Below are 19,442 nucleotides of genomic sequence, written 5' to 3'. Positions count from 1 at the left end.
AATTGGTTAAAGCCGACGCGGCTGCTGCGAAGAGCTGTGTTCGGGGTGAAGAGGCAGGATTTTGGGTGCAAGTCATGAGCAAAGTGCGCTCACTGCGCGGTGGTGATCATGTGGTGTGTGCGTGTGTGGTCAAAAACATTCACGGCTACATTAAAACCACATTTTGCGACCTTGCTGCTCCTGATGCAGATCGTAATCTTTTGCAGGTAAATGTTTAATCTTGTCTTGCCTGGATATTTGGTGAAAACTTGCGAACGCCCCCAAATAACACCTGAACGCCCCTGTAGCGAGGAAGGCGGGGCGAGAGCCGTGAGGCATGCGGGGACCGCGGTCGCACAGCTGACACTCGTTGCCACTTACGCCGCCGGCCCCGCCTTACTCGCCCCACGGCTCTCGCCCCGCCTTCCTCGCTACAGCCCCCCTTTCAAAAATCTTTCTTCCATCGCCCCCCGACGCTCTGAACACCCACATTGAGAAACGCTGATGTAGACATTGATTCGTGTCAAGTCAGTCAAGCTACCAAGTGAGAGATGGTGCAGCTTTGGTGACCTTCAATGACATTTTCTTGAAACATACTCTAGATTGTGGCGAAGCCAAAGGGTTCTCGCATTGTATTCAATTGAAAGATGAACGACCATTTCGTCTTCCATATCGGAGAGTTCCACCGGCGCATTATCAAAAGTTGAGGCAAATCCTGAAGGAAATGGAGGAAGAGGGCATAATAAGGACATCTACCAGCGAATTTGCCTCACCGTTGGTAATGGTATGGAAAAGAGACGGAAGTGGATCTGCACCGACTTTAGGTGGCTCAATGCTCGGACTTTGAAAGATCCACACCCACTACCACATCAATCAGATTGTCTGGCTGCTTTAGGTGGCAACATTTACTTCAATAAAATGGACTTAACATCTGGTTTCTACAAAATCCCTATGCACGAGGATGACAAAAAAATACACAGCCTTCACCACACCCCTTGGTCTGCATGAATACAATCGCATGCAGCAAGGCCTGTTTAATAGTCCAGCTTCGTTCATGAAAATGATGTTAAGTATATTTGGTGATTTGAATTTAAGCCTTTTATTGTGCTATTTTGACGATCTGCTGGTTTTGCAGCCACTGAAAAGGAAGCGCTGAGCAGGTTAGAAGTGGTATTTCATTTTATTTTTATTTTTAGATGGATTAGGAGCAGTCTTATCACAGATACCTCTAGGTGAGGATCGAGCGAGACCCATCGCTTTCGCAAGCAAAACTCTTAGTTCTTTCGCAAAGACGATACCCAGCCCACCGTCTGGAATTTCTAGCCCTAAAGTGGAGCGTTTACGAGAAGTTTAGCTATTGGCTAAAAGGACACACATTTTGTGTATGGACGGATAACAATCCTCTGACTTATTTAATGACTAAACCAAAACTTGATGCCTGTGAGCAACACTGGGTTGCAAAGTTGGCCCCTTATACCTTTGAGATCCATCACATACCGGGCAACAAGAATGTTGTGGCTGAAAACCTGTTTGCAAATAAACAATATATTTTTGAAAGTTTTATACTGAATCAGAATCAGAATGAGAATCAGAAAGAGCTTTATTGCCAAGTATGTTTGCACATACAAGGAATTTGTTTTGGTGACAGGAGCATCCAGAACACAGAAACAGCAACAACAGTACACAGAGACCATAACACAATAGAATACAGTACACAATGATTTAAATAAGGGCCTATGGGTATAAAAAATTAAGAAATACAATACAATAAACATAAGATAAAGATATAGAGAGTGTATGTATGTATGTAAATATGTACAAGTAAAAAATAAGAATAGACTATTGTAGTACAAGGTATGTGCTTTATACAGCAGAATGAATGAAATATAATTTACAGAAAAAGTTGTATAAAAATAGATAGTGTATTATCTGGAGGATATAATTAATATTGAACTTAATTATTATTGCACAGAGTTATTAATTGCACGGTGTGTAAAAACATTTAACTGTTCAAGAGGTAGATGGCCTGAGGGAAGAAGCTGTTTTTGTGTCTGGTTGTTTTGGTGCTCAGTGCTCTGTAGCGCCGACCAGACGGCAGCATTGTGAAGAGATGATGGCTTGGATGTGAGAGGTCCAGGGTGATTTTCTGAGCCCTTTTCCTCACTCTGGATGTATACAGTTCTTGGAGGGTGGGCAGGGGAGCACCAATGATCTTCTCAGCAGTCCGAACCGTCCTCTGTAGTCTTCTGATGTCTGACTTCGTGGCTGAGCCAAACCAGACAGTGATGGATGTGCAGAGGACAGACTCTATGACAGCTGAGTAAAACTGTTTTAATAGAGTTTGTGGTAGGTTGAACTTCTTCAGCTGATGTAAAAAGTACAACCTTTGCTGGGCTTTTTTAGCAATGGAGCCAATGTGATTGTCCCACCTCAGGTTCTGAGAGATGGTGGTGCACAGGAACCTGAATGACTCCACTGCTGCCACAGTGCTGTTCATGATGGTGAGAGGGGGGAGTGCAGGGGGGTTTCTCCTGAAGTCCACAATCGTCTCCACTGTTTTAAGCGTGTTCAGCTCCAAGTTGTTATGACTGCACCAGACAGCCAGCTGCTCAGCCTCCTGTCTGTATGCAGACTCATCACCATCCTGAATGAGGCCAATGAGTGTGGTGTCCAGATGTTTCAGGACAAAATGCAGCCCCATGTTAACTGCATCCTCAACAGACCTGTTTGCTCTGTAGGCAAACTGCAGCGGGTCCAGTAAGGGTTCTGTGATGTCCTTCAGATAAGCCAGTACCAGTCTCTCGAATGACTTCATGACCACAGATGTGAGAGCGACGGGTCTGTAGTCATTCAGTCCTGTGATTTTGTGTTTCTTTGGGATGGGGATTATGGTGGAGCGCTTGAAACAGGAAGGAACTGTGCACAGCTCCAGTGATCTGTTGAAGATCTGTGAGAAGATGAAGGCCAGTTGAATAGCACAGCTTTTAAGACAGGCTGGGGAGATACCATCTGGGCCTGGTGCTTTTCTTGTCTTTTGTTTCCTAAAGACTCGGCACACATCCTCTTCACTGATCTGATGTGCAGGAGGTGGGGTGACTGAAGGTGATAGGTGTTGTGTAGAGAGAATGTCAGAGTTGGTGTGAGGTGTAAAGTTAGCATTTTCAAATCTGCAGTAAAAGTCATTCAGATCATTGACCAGGTGTTGATTGCCTGCAAAATTGGAGGATGGTGGCTTGTAGTTGGTGATGTCTTTAAGGCCTTTCCACACAGACGTAGGGTCGTTGGCTGAAAACCGGTTTTCCAACTTTTTAGAGTAGTTTCTCTTAGCCACTCTGATCTCCTTTGTCAATGTGTTCCTAGCCTGCTTGTACAAGACTTTGTCCCCTTTTCTGTAGGCATCCGCCACTGCAGCACTCGGGGAGCAAGTGGGGGTAAGGTGCCTAGGTCAAGGACACCTCAGACGTTACCCGCCAGCCCTTAGAATCGAGTCGGCAACCTTCTGGTACATTTTGTTCTTTCATAAATGTGCATTTTAGTTCCTAAATTTGCTTAATAGGACTAGGTGTTATATTCACACTATTTCAGCACAGTTGAATTGCCCAACAGGACATTTCCCACGCCTTATGCATTACAGGGGGAGCATTCAAGAATATGAATAGAGGAAAGGAGGTCTGAGGTTTCACTGGGTTCGTCGGGTAGGCATCCTCGATGTTTGGGGGATAATTGATTATAGAAATACATAGCATACTTACCTTTCCTTGCTATTATCAGAGAGACATCTCATGAGTTGTGTGTCCGATCATACTTTCATCACATCCATTATCCTGGGTGAAAGATGCCTTTAGGTGAGGTGCTCCTGATAATGGTTCCCATCAATGCGGCACAATGTCAGTTGTGCACCTCAGCCTCATTGGGTGTTTCGGCCCTTTATAACAAGACACCCTCAGCCAAGGGAGGCCCACCGCAGGTTGATCAGGCCTGGGTGTGTGTCGCATTGTTACATGGTCATCTAGCAGCCCATGCTGTGTCCTCCACTGGACCTGTCCTCTGAAAGTGACCTATTTGTCAGCTATGGTGACCTCTGCATTTAACCCGTCCAGTGAGTAGTGAACTCATGCACAGCAAGTCGTGAACACACATTCACCCGGAGCAGTGGGCAGCTATCACTGCAGCTCCAGGGGAGCAAGTGGGGGTAAGGTGCCTTGCTCAAGGACACCTCAGTCGTTACTTGAGAATCAAACCGGCAACCTTTTGGTTACGAGTCCAACTCTCTAACCATTAGGCCACAACTGCCACGACTGCCCACACCGTTAATGCATGCTCAGTGCCCCCGGGCCCGTATGACATAACCTTACAACACATTACCAAAATCAACACAACCATACGCGCCAACCCATTGGCTAAAGCTGTTATAGCCCCACTGGCACCGTTAATGCATGCTCAGTGCCCCCAATCCTGTATGGCATAACATTACAACACATTACCATAACCTCGTCGCAACCATACACGCCACCCCGTTGGCTAAGGCTGTTCTAGCCCCACTGGTACCGTTAATGCATGCTCAGTGCCCCCGGTTCCGTATGGCATAAAATTCCAACACACAACACCATTTTATTACATGGTCATTCGGCAGCCCATATTTTGTCTTTCCGTTTCAACCACAGCCAGTGGCTGCTTCTCTCAGCAACCGTGGCAAGTTCTTTGACTACCGTCCGTTGGGCCTGTCCTCTGATCCCCACTTTCTTAAGCAGCCTTGTAGTAGAATTGGAAACAAAGCCCCTGCAGCCCACATCCACCGGGAACACTTTCGCTGTCCCTCCCCGATCTTCAGCCTCCGCTGCCAAGTTGGCATACCGGAGATTCTTTCTTTCAAATGCTTCATGATTATAGAAATACATACAGTAGCATACTTACCTTTAATTGGTATTATCAGAGAGACATCTCATGAGTTGTGTGTCCGATCCCACTTTCATCACATCCATTATCCTGGTGAAAGATGCCAGATGTTTATTTCAAACCCGGTGACAAACATAAAGGATGAATAATAATATGGACTTAAATGACAAATTGTGGAACTACATGTTTTTAGAAGGATAGCAGCAAAATGTAATTATAAAACAAGTTAATATAAAGCAGGATTCATTCTAAAGACAGACATTGAATAGAAACCATACTGAGAAAAAAGGTCTGAAATTCAGACAAAGCATGTGCAATAGGCTACTGATGCATCTCCTCACAGATAAAAACAAGCAAGACATATATTCAATATATTTGGCACAAAAGCAAAACATCTCTTTTAGTAATTTTTTTTCACAAATTTCATTATACAAAAGACAAAGTTTTAGTTTCATTTCTTTGTCAGTGTTTATCTGAGTCATGAAGGTCATGATGTATTTGAGTGTGTAGCTCTTGAAATGAAAGGGACATGTTTGTTTGACTAACCTTTTGTTACTTTGCTTTCAAAGCTGGATCAGTCTAAACATTTTTTTTATTTCCAGCCTGCACGAGCAACAGTCTTTTCCAGTTGTTTTTATGTTGACTGTCAAGTTGAAAGTCTGCCAATGTTTTATAAAGTGAGACATGAGTTGTGTGGTTAACACAGTGTGCTCTATCCAATTGTGGTACTCGGCTTGCAGCCATTTCAGATTTTTTTTAACAGATTTTTTTTATCTTGGTTGTGTTTATTTACAAGTAATCTTTAAAATCAAGACCTGTCTTGTCCTTATAGCTTAGGGTTTGTTGAAAGGAAAAAGATACTGAGGATTAGGTAATGTGTGTACAATCTGTCTGTGTAAAAGAATAAAAAGACAGCAAGGCTTTGAACAATATAAGGTGAGTACACAATTTAAGTGAATTTTCATGAACAAAGAAGGGTTTGAAAATAATTGCATCATTTTCTTTTACTTGCTGTCACTCAAAACTCATACGAAAAGGAAGTAACTTTTAGTTTCGTTTCTGTGTAAATCTATCTGTGTAAGGGAGATACTGAACAACACAACCAGCACACGAATCCAATGTCACATCTTATGTTTATTTATCTAGACGGAATGCTGTGTACATTTTCTTTCTTTGACTCTGATGCTTATTAATATTTAGAATAGTCATAAATAAAAAAATACAGTACATGAGCATGGAGCCATGTTGATTCTTTTTAGTGTGTTATACAGTATATTAGGCTATATCATCATCATCATCATCATCACTTTTATTAAAGACTCAAAGCCCAATTAAAAAAATTACAAACAAACAAATGACATAAAACACATAAATATATAAAAAACTATACAGCAGTAACCACTTTTCCTTTTATCCATTCCCCTCTTACATTAATTGGTGGCAGCGGTGGGATGGATAAAAGGAAAGGCACTATCCTCGGAAGTGTTCGAACAAAGAAAATGCAGGCAGTCACGATCGGTAATATAACTTTTGATTACTTTATTAGTCGAGGTCTCTCTCCTCGTGGCGACATCAACGTGACCTCCGCCACACCGCCCTTGTGCATGCGCGCCACACCAGTTCAACTCATAACCCCAAAATTCACAATAAATGTCACAAATAAATCTCACACTAGTATTGACAAAAACCATAATCATAATTGATGTTATGTTAATACTACACATATGATATTGATAATAATCAGTTTTGCAACATTTTTGCATTTTACCTTAATAGCCACAGTGTATAGAAATTCTCTCTGCCTCCCTACACTCCCTACACTTAACAATAGTTATTTCCTCCATTAAAATGGTAAAAAGTTAATGCAAAATATCATGGTACATAAGTGTTTCAGAGAACTACAGGAGATGGATGAAGATTCAGTGAATCAAAATGAATCAAAATCTGAATCAGAATGGAACCCAGAGAGCAGTTCAAGTTGTGATTGGAGTGAGGATGAAGGAAAGAAAAGACAACGATGGAAAAAAGAAAGATGAAAACACAAAATTGTAACGTGAGTGAGCAGACAGGAACAACATTGGTCAAGAATAGAGGAGCCAAAAGTTGTGAGAGTGAGTAAATATAAAATTACAAGAACAACCATTGATGGAAGCAGTACATTAAACACTGTTGATGCTTGACTTCAACACTCTTAAAAATAAAGGTGATGCCATAGAAGAACCTTTTTTGTTCCATAAAGAACCTTTAACATCTGAAGAACCTTTGTGTTTCACAAAAGGTTCCTTGTGGTGGAAAAAATGTTCTTCCGATTATAAAATAGTAAAAATAGTAAAATAGTTTTCATTGGCCCGCCGTGGAAGCCTATCCCTGATTGGTTGACTACTTTTGACAGCCTATAATGCCTGGAACACACAGGAGGACCTCTCGAGAGCGAGAGTCGCAAAGGATTCGTGGACGCACGGCACGCATTTTGAGTGCGCACACGCTCACTGAGCGAGAGGAGAGACAATTCATAAGAGATTGTATAATTGAAAGCGCGCGTCCAGTTTTGTGCATGAGCAAAGGAAATCGGCGTGCGAGCGGAGAGATTCGCGCGCTCGTATGACAAGTATGCGCTCTCGCCTTGTAATAATGCCCTCGCGACATTTGTCATTAAAATAACGCCATACGGGTGAGAGAGAGGGGGAGAATAAAAGATTTAGACACGGCCTAAACAGATGTGTAATATAATATTGTGTTTGTGTGTTGTGAACAGAGGTCAATGGTGCTGTACATTTTGCAGGATGAAGAAAGTTAAGGGGTCTACTCAAAAGACACGGCAGGATGTTTTGAACAGTCCACTTTCTCAATACAGACTGGTACAATCACAAAAACATAACAAACTAATGAGTAATGAACGATGCTGTTGGTTTGATTTTCATGAAACAAAAATAAGAAAATATATTACTTAAAACCCCATAGAAATAATGCTGCAACAACAAGCATTTAAATGCGATAAGAAGAGGGAAAACGTTTCTTCTTGAAGTTAATAGAGTAAACACACACATTGTGGTGGGTGAGGACGTGTTTTTATCCAACCAGCATATTTATTTCTATACGTTTGTTTTTCAGCACTGCCAGTATCTGCTGTTACACCTGCTACACGAAGTAAATCTTTTTCATTTGTTTGTGTTGCAGTTACATTTGTTCTTATAGCCTGTTTAATGCGTTTCATGTGCACTGCTAAATTTTGGCCCCAGGGCCATGCAGTTACCTCCCAGTGTGTGAAAATATACCTGGCAATAAATAAAAAAGATGTTTGTAGGCATACAAAAACGAGTTGCTGCTCAAAATGTGTCAATTGCAGATTCCAATTGCTTTGGAATCTGATGTTCCAAATATGGTAAGAGGCGTTACATTTCTGTCACACGCTTGCAGTATTCGACCAATCACTACGCACTGGTTAACTGGCCAATCATAGCACACCTCGCTTTTCAGAGCCATGAGCTTTGTAAAAAATCTGCACGTTTCAGAGAGGTGGGGCACAGAGTAGATACAAAAATTTTTGTACATATGATAGATATTTTTGTACTGGGAAGAAGATTCATATATCAATCAGGTAGTGTTGTAAATTAATTCTCGCAATGATTTGTGCGATGTTTTCAATACGCTTAAGAGATATTCTCTATAATATTGCTTTAAATGTATGTATTTGTATATACAGGACATGTGTGTTGTGCACATGTGCCCCCTAAAATAAAATGGGTGCATGACGCCCCTGCTTACAGCTAATGGAAATACTCTTGCTTCATAAAATATAATAAAGCAATACATTTACATTTGCAAACAAACACTAAAATAAGAAAAAACTAACAGAAAACTATTTAAATAAAACAATCATTTTCCTGAATCATAGGCTATAATTACCATGTTAGGTTACATTAATATTCTTTTAAAATGTTTTTGTTTGTTATAACATAAATTGTATTCAATAATAATAAAAAATATGACAACTTGCCCGGCTTGGACTTTTCACTCATTATACTATAGGCCTGAGATGGCCTATAACAACTTGTGACAACTATCCCCCTTACAGTATGTCTGTAGGTATAGAAAAATACACAAGATTTGGCAGACAATTACAGAAAAGGCATTTGTTTAAAGTAAAAAAACAAAGAAGGGTTTTAATTGTATTTGTTAAACTAGCTACTTCAGGATGATGTATTTCTTTCAGATGCATTTAGTTTAGACTTTCTTTGTTTGGATGGTTTCTCAGCCCGTTTTCTTGCTTCCTCTTCTTCAGTTCTCCAAATTTCTCATCTCTGGCCCTGTCCCAAATGGCGCACTCCAGTTTTGTGGACCTCCTCCGAGTCCACACTTGGTGACGTCAGGAAGTGCAGACCTATAAGGCACTAGGCACGAGTCCACAAGGGTACATGGGAGTGCATTTTGGGACAGACTTCAGGTCATCACGCCGGAAAGAGCAAGCGGTGCTTTCTAATCACTCTCGTGGTATTTTGTTGTCATACGCTGATCAGTCTGTGCTGCGCAGTGCCGCGTGAAGTCGACCACACTTGTTGTCCCATTGTTGTTATTTGGGACAGGAGCTGCGGGTTTTTATAGTTCTGTATTTCATATGTTGATATGCCACCTGAGCATTATGCAATAGAAACTTATGTTTGTAATGCATTCATTGGGCATGATGTAAATGCAACTGCTTATGTATATACTGTATATTTATTTGTATACACTATACTTAATGTGCACAAAGTGTTCTTAAAGCGGCCATTCCCTGTGATGCCAATTTTCAAACTTTAGTTAGTGTGTAATGTTGCTGTTAGAGCATAAAAAATATCTGCAAAATGATAAAGCTCAAAGTTCAATGCCAAGCGAGATATATTGTCTTTAACAGAATTCGCTTTTCAAGGACTACAGAGAACGGCTGGAATCGGAATACAGGACTATACGTCCCATGTAAATGATGTCACTATTCCGAGTTTTTGAAAAACCTCCGCCCAAGGAATACACCAAAAAAGGGCCGAGGCCTTCCTTAGAGAAGAGGAAGAGCCGCTGGAGTAGTGTTTGGTTAACAAAGATTGTAAACATTTGACTGAGCTGCGCAAATAATTACTTTCACTTTCATCACAGTCCTACAGCTGGTAATAAGAATTCAGCTACACACATTCTTAGATAACCAATGGTCAAATAACAGCTACCATGACTTTAACATCGGCTGTGAAAGCTGTTCTGTGTAACACACTGATATTGTGTGTGTGTGCGCATACCTCTAAAACACTTCTATGAAACGTCCTTTGAAGTCCTGCTTGCAAATGTCTCCTAGTCAATCCGCTTGTTTTATTATCCAACTTAGATCCAATATAAAAAGGCAAAACTAACGCTTCTGTTATTAGTGTTAATTAATATAACCGGTCTGACCCAATCGGTCCGGTGTCATTTACCTCACCATAGTAGAAAAAAATGCGATCTCTAACAAAGATTGACGTTTGCACATGCACTAGCAGACCTCTGTTACACTTCGATCGATCCGCATGTGTTTAACTGATGAAGTGAAGTTGACGCCATTGTTAATGTTTATTGCTAAAAGCCAAAGCTTATGAATGCAGGTGCACTGAGAGGGGACCGACCAATCACAAAAGCCTGAGAAGCGGAAGCTGGCTGATATGGTATGGGTGGGATATCTTCAGACACACGCTCTAAGCGGGGAACCAGTCACGACAGACCTGGTCAGCTTAACCAATCAGAGCATTTCGGAAGGAGGGACTTTATATAGACCGGAAGAAATCCAGTCGTATTGTTAGACAATAGACAATAACAATAGACTTGAAATATAAAGCATTTTTTAAAACTAGAAACATGAACATCCATTGTTAAACACCCCAAAAAACATAATCAAAGCTTAAAAAAAGCAAAAGAATGGCTCCTTTAAATGATTTATTGTGAATTCAGAAAATGCTTTACTTTAAATGAAACATAAAATATGCCCAACAATACCTTATACAACTATCAGTGAAACCGCCCTTACAAAGTATTCAGAAGCCTCAAATTTATCCATCCAATGCCACACATATTTTATTAATGGTTTGATACACATATGAATGTTAATGTCCTATATGCCTGGTTACTAATGCTCTGTTCTGCATGTTACTGAAACGCAAAACATAAAACATCTGAGCTAACAGTACAGGCCTTCTGTCTGGTATTTTTACGACTATTCAGTACATCTGCATTACAGATGTAATCAATTAAGTCTTGGGGGAGATGTAGAGACATGTAGAGAAAGTTTTCCATGTGATGCCTACAGAAAGAGCGTTTTTGTTTACTGGGTGTGTCTTGATCTACACAAAACGAAACAAAAAGGGAGCTATGCATATAGGATGGCAAACCAGGAACAAGTATTAGGTAACTAAGGTGTTACGAGACCAGAAGCTGTCAGGTAAATCAATGCGTTTTATGATTTGAATATTTTTTTTCACATTAAAGTATCATCTAGCTTTACAAGTAACTAACAGTATATTTGGTTTACCAAGCCATGCTCCAACAAAAGGAAGATTTTGTTAGGTAGACTATTTTGTTTATTTATACGTACGAGAAAATGTCACATAGATGGTGTTTGTTTTTTGATATATCTGGTTTGGTGTAGACATACTGTCAGTGCTCATTTGAAGGTAAGTTTTTACTAGCCGACGTTGAAAACTGTGATTATGTAATTTGCAAACAAATTCCTGATCCATTTAGACCTCTTATTGTAAAAACGGCTGCGGTCCACCTTATTTAGCGCATTCTTTAATCTACAGTACGTGGCTTTGACAAAACGGAGTGAAAGTCACAAGTAGAGGACAAGTCATAACATCGGCATCTTTGCAGTTTACATAATTACGTAATAGCCTACGTAATGTGTTATGCAGTCACACCTTGTCACTAGGGTTACCACCCGTCCCGCTTTGTGTTGTACCGCACAGCATTTTTCACCCCTCGTCCCGCACGTCGCATATTGAGAAAATGTCCCACATTTTCATCAGTCTGTTGGTTTTTAGTAGTCACATTAAGAAACACGTTCTTTAACACGAAACGCACAGGAGACGTTTATTTGCGCCATTGTTTATTTAATTATTTAACAGTGCTGTGTCAAAAGCAGCAAACCGGTGCACACCAGTGTCCAACGAGCTCATACAAACGCATTTCTGCGATAACAACCGGATGCTTGTACATTATCCCGCTTATTACACGGCTACTTGCCACATGAGAAAAGAACTGGACATAAAATGTGAATTTGAAATATTTTATTAGCTCATTTTTACCGAATGCAGACCTTCCGCAAGGAAAAGCCGTTTAGTTTCGGTTGTAAAGTAAGAAACGACGTTCAAACGTCACGAACAGGCAAATTGGTTTAATCATTTGTAAATAATGTCATATATGTTATTAAAAGACATATTTATAATTATTTTTTGTGTAATCTTAAACTGCCCTTCTCAAAATTATTTGCAGCATCCGGGTTGCAGGGTGTTATTAGTTTTGAGGGGTTGTTATTTGAAAAGAACAACCCTTGGAATGTAGCGACTGGCCAATCAGAATCAAGCATTCAAATGAGCCGTGTAATAATAATAAATAAGGGAGGCCAAAATTAGTTGCTGCCGAGAATAAAGAAGGATGCCAGTGTGATTCTAGGATAAAAACAAACACATAAACGCGTGTTATATGTATGCCTATAGCCAAAGCACAATCTGTTGTAGGAAACTAACTTAGCTGAGTGGCGGCAGCTTAACCAGCCAAACATCAACCTATAATAAACCATGGGCAAACCAGTCACATGATTAAACACAACTGCATGCTGCACAGCGACAGCACATAGAAATCAACCCATAACGTTACACATTCTGCCTGTAACGTTAGACCTATTAGCCACAATCTCAAATAAAGAAATAACTGTCTTACATTACTGCTGCATTAAACATTATTCAATAATAACTGTGTATATCATTATATTTATAAAAAAATATAAAAATGAAGGCAACTTGTTGAGATATAAGCCCTACACCCCTAACCTTACTCTAAACTTTATGAATAAAAAATAATTGTAAGTCTTAAGTCAATTTTATTAAAAACAAATGCCTTTATTATGTGTAATGTGATATAGGTAAATGAGCGGGACTTGGATTTTAACCTGGGTCTCCTGTGCCACGCTATACAGATTTTACACCTTATGCCACCGGAGAAGTTGTTTGAAATGTTGTCGTTTTTACCCTTTTTCTATTCCAATCACATATTAAAATTTAAGAAGAGAGGGGCCAATGACAAGACACGAGAAAGCACATGGTATGTTGAAAGATAAACAAACCATGACTTTCTCACACTAAACATAAGGGATCTGTCACGATCCTGCCACAAGACTAGATAATCCTGAGCAAGAAGGCAGGACCATGACACACAGTACCCTAGGCTAATTTAAAACTTTATTGAGCGCATGTGTGTGTGTAAGGGGGGTCCATAAACTACTTGTGCCCAGGGGCCTCTGAATTCTTAATCCGGGCCTGGTGAGTGGACAGAGGCAAATTGCAAATTAACGGTTAAATTAATGGTTGGATACTGTAAATCAAACAATTTATCGTCAGGAAATAATGTTTTATCTGGATTTGCAAGACTAAATTAGGGTTCTGGCATAACATTATCATTCTAACCCAATGTAAATAGACTGAAGTAAGAATTATAGAATTTGGTGCAAAACACCTTACTGTCAGTCTATTCCTTCTTAGGCGGACACACAAGGATTAACGTCAAAAATATGGATTTGGGATTTTTCACAGATCAATACCTATTTCGCTTCTTCTGCAAAAACAAAACAAAGATGTCTACGATCAGTGACCCAGTGATGCTTCTCCGCCATCTCAAAGACCATAAAATCATTGAAGAGGCTCTTGAAGTAAGCTTGATTGTAGAGTTTTACATTGTGGCAACATCTTAACAAAATGTGCATGTGAAAATACTGAAAAATGAGTACATTTAAAATGTGTGGTTAAACATAAGAGTAACAATGTGTAAAATCAAGCACTTTCCTTCTAGCACATACACACTTTAACCTGTTAAACTCACAATCTCAAAATTACGTCATAAGTATTCCCTTAATGTTTAGGCTACATGTACCTGTATTTCTGTAACTCTAAGTATCATATGTGGTATCAATTGAAAGCTTAGAGTCTCTAGTTTCTGGAGAAGTGCACCATTTTGGCATTTATTGTACATAAAATAACTTATTTAGGCTGAAATTCATCATATCCCCATATCATAGGCCCTTTAAAATCATGTATGTTTATAATCATGAACATTTTTCATAACGCTCAAATATGTTCAACATGTTCAAGTTATATATCAAATGAAAGATCTTATTCTTCAGAATATAGATCTCTAGTTGGATTTATTGATATTTTACCACAGATAGAATGCAAATCGAATGAATTATGATGAAATTGATATTTGTAAACAAACCGTCTAATATTTAAGATAATAACTGCATCCCACCATTACACTTAGCCACAAATGCTACATAATCTTTTTCGTAAGTTGTTTTTTACTAAATAAGTCCATTCCTACCTCATTTCGTGGTTTTATAAGTTAAATATCCCCTTCCAATGTCTCCCATCAAAGTGCTGCGGCAGCAGCGTGACTTAAAAGCTTGGATATAGTTAGAAATTCAGGATTTACTGAGGATTTATCTACCTATTGTTGTTTCCGTACAATTACAGCAGAAGTGAAAAAAGTGTTACACTTGCTAGAAAATAACTCCGTATTATACTATCTATAAACTAGAGCTGGATTTGTTTATATATCTGGCTATAATTGACAGATATCCACACTCATTGTCTTGAAAACATTTTTCACACATTGGGATTAATTGTAACACTGTGTAAAATATTTTTCAAAGCCTAGTTAACGGTTGCTAGGAGTGTCTGACATGTTTCAGTATAGTGCTATGTTTTAGGCAACAAGACAGTGATTATGATAATATAAGACTGGATTTGGTGACTTCATTAATGAGAAAAAGAAAACATATGAATAAATGTATTTTCATATTGCAAAACTCTCTTTGTCCACATTTCCAATCACTGATGGCTCAATCCTGTTTGTGCCCTGACACTACTTTTAACGTTTCACAGTTGCCCCTTCGACTCAGCATTTCCTTGACAGACTGTTTCGATTCACTGTCCTGTTGCTTTGTGACAAAACACCTTTTGGGTTAGGAGGCCATGTACTAAACATTAGCGAACATGACACTTAATTTGACTTTTAAATAAGGTCTGTCCATGTAAATATGTCTAACCTTACTATCTACTTTTTTATTAAGTTTGACCCTGAGGACAGTGAAGAAAGTGTCTATGGGGTGATGGACTTTATTGGAAAACGGGGAGAAAAACATGTTAGAAAATTTTGGAATTGTGTGAACCAGGAGCATATCTTGGGGTGGTATCGTGAAATTTATGAGCTGATTCAAACTTTGAAGAATGGTGAGAAAACTGTTCTGTCTCTTTCAGTCAGTCTGTTAGTTAGCCAGTTGGTGGGTTTTTTCATTGCTGATTTATTTCAGAGTCTGGATTGTCACCTGATTTGAGTTCTGTTGTGGCAGTGGAAAATGAGACCAGTGAGAGATCAGAAAGAAGACAATCAATGGAAGAACCCAGCACCAGTTTTACAGGTTGGCTAAATATATATTCAACAGTCCTCATTGAATCATTGTTAAAAAAAACTTTAAACAGTGCCTGCCTGTTGCCAGAAAGCACTTCACTTCAGCACTTCAGTGCGAAGTGGGCAGTAGTGCACACTGAGTGTGCAAGGCCTCATTTCGCATGGCGGTGTGCACGGCTTTTCAGGCAGCCCATAACAAACTGGCTGTGTGTCTTCTAACTTAATGCAAAAAAGAAATGAACCTTCCCAGATAGCACAATCCATCTGGTTTACGTCTATTTGACGTCTGCATTTACATCTGCAAGACATCTGCAATACATAGTTTGCTCATCTGCAATACGTCTCGGAGACGTCTGAACGTCTGTAATACGTCTGCTAAAGATCTGGAGATCTGCTGCATAAAAACATCTGCTAAACATCTTAGAAAGAGCTGCTTTACATCCATTCTAAATCATAAACATCTTACAGACATCTTCTAGATGTCTATATGACGTCTGACAGCAGACATCTCCGAGACGTATTGCAGATGAGCAAACAATGTATTGTAGATGTCTTGCAGATGTAAATGCAGACGTCAAATAGACGTAAACCAGATGTATGTGTGCTATCAGGGTTTTATCCATTGTCATCTTTAAAGGCAAAAACAAGACATAGTGCTCTCCACATAAGAAATAAAATTATGAATAATGTTATAATCATGAAATTATATAATGTGGAAAATGAAAGGAGTTAAAAACACAAAGCCAGAAATCTCAATGATGTGTTTGTTTTCACTATGGTAGTAGTCGTTTAAGAAAATGTTACTCTACATGGTTTGGTTTGTCTCTTTTTTATTGAGTGTAGGTAAACTTCTAAACTGTCAGACACACATTATGTTAACTGTTTACAACACGAAGAGCAAAATATAGTAACTTTTTCTGTGTATCTGTCTTTACCTAAGAGACACTAAGATATTCTGTTGCTCCAGAGACACCATTGTATCTTTGGGACATGCCTGAACATAAGAGATGGCTACCTGTTAAATGTGGGGAAATTGAAGGCTTACTGGACAGAGATCGGCTGTTTAGAAGTAAGATGTTGTACTAATTTAAATGTTTTATGCTTTCTAAAAATGAGGTTTGCTTCTGCTATAGAAACTTAAGTCCCCGTGAAATCAATGTGTTTTCATTTGAGTATAAAGTTGGCTCCAAAACACTGACCAAATTTGCATTTAGGTCGGAGCTTGTGGTGTGTGGACTGTGCTCCTGACATGCAGAGCAACAGCAAAGCAGTGTTCAAGTCCTGTCTTGTGGGGATTACAAAAATTGCATTCACTGTAAACAATAAATCGAAACATAACTCGTAACAGAAGGGAATAGAGAAAAGTCCTTCAGAGTTTAGCGCCAACCCTAATCAAACACACATGAACTAGCTAATCAATGTCTTCAGTATTACTAAAGAAGCATCTCAATTCTCTTACTTATTTTATACACTAAAAATATGTGCTGTTTTTGTTATGGAAAAGTGTAAAAGTTTTAGTGTGTAGCAAAATAGTATGCACACACTGGGACATACAGTACTAACACAAAACGGAAGTGGCCATTGTTGCCTGACGAAATTGTGATCATTAACAGTCACATGCATCAAAATACATCTTTCAGATTTTACACCCTGCATTAAAAGTTTGGGCATGCCACTCAATGGCAAACTAAAATTTGAAAAACAGTTCAATGCTGTTGTAGCTTTATTCGGCTATACTTGCTTGCTAAGATTAAACATTTTTTCTGTGAAAACGCTGGAGGTTGCCATGCATGCTTTACATCACGCTTGGATGACTGCAGTTCTCTTTATGGCATTTCCAAGAAATCTGTTGCATGTCTTCAGTTAGTTCAGAATGCCGCCGATGAATTCCTTAAAGGACAGTGCAAATTTGACCATGTCACCCCCCTTTTACAATATCTGCATTGGCTTTCTGTGCACATCGTATTTAAAAATCTGCTCCGTTTATAAATCTTTGAATAACCGATAGCACCTTTCTATTTGGCTGAGCTTCATCAACTCTATAGTCCGTCCTGTATGATGAGCTGTGGAGATCAGAATCTTCTTCTGGTTCCTAGATCATGGTTAAAAAGCAAAGGGGGGGGCAGAGCCTTTGCAGGCCCTAAATTGTGGGACAGCTTGCCGGCCCACATTGAAATGGCTCCGTCATTAACTGCATTTAACAGTTCTCTAAAGTTTTATTTATCTTCGTACTGTTTGAGGCTTGTGGACTGACCTTTATGTTACATTGTATTATTTGTTAGATTTTGATTCATTTTAATTCACCTTTGTACAGCACTTGACACTTATAAGTTGATAAAATATACTTTTTCATTTAGTTACTGTCCTATTAAATTTAGTTTCATTTAAATTGTATATTTTTATTTTCATTTATTGTCATTGTAAATTTTAATGATAATCTATGGAACTTTATTTTACATAGTATTCTATCCTCTTTTTCAGGAGAGCAAAATTTTATTCAGATAGAAGGACACCTAATTAAACCTTTTCAATTTGAGGACATGGGTGGAAAAGGTAGCAGCAAGAATTGGAAAATGAGCATATTATGCCAAGGCACACCACTTAAGACTCTCATTGAGGTGAGAAGGAGATTGGTAAATGTTCATTTATGAGCATGTGTTCAATACAATAAAATTTTACCTTGAAAAGTTTAACTGGAATTCTACCTTTGTAAAATGTAGACGCCTTGATCAGGTTTTCAAACCCACTTTCCCCCTTTCCCCATATGTGTGCATCTGCATGCAGTGAAATATATCTAGTAAATTAAGTGGAAGACATGGCTCTCCATGTTCACTTAAAATTGTTGGTAATATTTTTGTATAGTTTGTCTTTGTTTAAAAGCAGCATTGCAAAAGTCAAAGACTAGTGTTGTTGTCCAGAATAGAGCTCAGATTTATGTCTTTAATGTTTTTTTTTAATATTTGATTACCTTGATATCTTTTTATTATTAAATTATATTTATATAATTACTGAATTGGTATGTCATGTGAGTGTCTTTTTTTCTTTTCAGAGGGACATTCTGAAGGTGTCTCCATATGAGGGAAAACTTGTTCTCCATAAATGATGCAGAATCTGATGTATTTGTTGTTTTAATACATCAAAATTGGACTCAGATTATGCACTAAATATGTATACAACAATTGTTTTCGGTATACATTTTGAAGTTTTGATGAAGTGTTTATTTAAGGGTAAGGTAAATATAATTTAGTTAAACTTACAGCAGTTATCAACATCCATGTTTTGGAATAAAACAATTCACACAACTTTTTTCTCTGTCAATTATATAAATGTACATTTTCCTTATCAGTACATTTGCAAGACTAAGGTGATGTCTTTTAGAAACATATTCCAACAATTGGTTTGACAGAAAGGGCATTTGAGAAAGCAATGTTTTTATGAGATTGCATAAGTTCAACTCAAAACTAGTCCAATGGGAGCATTTTATTTGGTATCTGGGTGTGGTTTAGAAACAGGTGCAATAAAAGGAAAGAAAAAGAATACATGTATTAAATTGGCTGTGTGGGAAAACAGCTATCAGGTAAAGTGTTTTGGACGTTAGACGTCATCGCGCATATAAAGCTCACAAAAATGCAACATGGGCACATATCTCTTAAAACGTAGATGCAGATTAATTCACAGAGTAATTACTCACCAGTGAACACATTTTTAAAGGAATCATTCGCCGGAAGTACGTGTTTTTCTTTGTCTTTTGTGTGTTATAAGTTGCCCATGCATGTATTAGACACGTGAAATTGCAAAAATTTAAGTGTCGGAACAAAAGATGTATTTTATCTAGAAGCGAATGCTCACGCAGACCTGCCTGAAATGCCTCGTGTAACCACACCCCCACAACT

General features: G+C 38.8%; 1 protein-coding gene across 5 annotated transcripts; it reads left to right on the top strand.

The window, feature by feature from the left end:
- The first annotated feature begins 11,213 nt into the window (after nucleotides 1–11,213).
- LOC130561809 (nuclear body protein SP140-like protein) lies at nucleotides 11,214–18,844 on the top strand. Of its 5 annotated transcripts, none has more exons than XM_057346387.1 (7): nucleotides 11,214–11,308; nucleotides 13,626–13,792; nucleotides 15,212–15,371; nucleotides 15,452–15,559; nucleotides 16,517–16,618; nucleotides 18,031–18,167; nucleotides 18,599–18,844. In XM_057346387.1, the coding sequence occupies exons 2-7, from the start codon at nucleotides 13,655–13,657 to the stop codon at nucleotides 18,650–18,652; spliced, it is 699 nt and encodes a 232-aa protein (XP_057202370.1). In that variant the 5' UTR covers nucleotides 11,214–11,308; nucleotides 13,626–13,654; the 3' UTR covers nucleotides 18,653–18,844. The 5 variants fall into 5 exon arrangements, with proteins under 5 accessions (XP_057202370.1, XP_057202368.1, XP_057202371.1 ...); XM_057346385.1 differs by having other exon boundaries at nucleotides 16,490–16,618; XM_057346388.1 differs by having other exon boundaries at nucleotides 11,226–11,308; nucleotides 13,677–13,792; nucleotides 16,490–16,618.
- Nucleotides 18,845–19,442: the final 598 nt, after the last annotated feature.

The sequence above is a fragment of the Triplophysa rosa genome, linkage group LG11 (genome assembly GCF_024868665.1).
Source record: "Triplophysa rosa linkage group LG11, Trosa_1v2, whole genome shotgun sequence".
NCBI lineage: Eukaryota > Metazoa > Chordata > Actinopteri > Cypriniformes > Nemacheilidae > Triplophysa > Triplophysa rosa.
This window is presented reverse-complemented; position numbering and strand designations above follow the sequence as displayed.

Bases quoted from the DNA above. Each gene is read 5' to 3' on its own strand.
- LOC130561809 (XM_057346385.1), top strand. From the start codon at position 13,655: ATGGATTTGGGATTTTTCACAGATCAATACCTATTTCGCTTCTTCTGC. The intron at 13,793-15,211 runs GTAAGCTTGATT...TTTTTTATTAAG, and splicing joins TCATTGAAGAGGCTCTTGAA to TTTGACCCTGAGGACAGTGA. The intron at 16,619-18,030 runs GTAAGATGTTGT...CCTCTTTTTCAG, and splicing joins CAGAGATCGGCTGTTTAGAA to GAGAGCAAAATTTTATTCAG.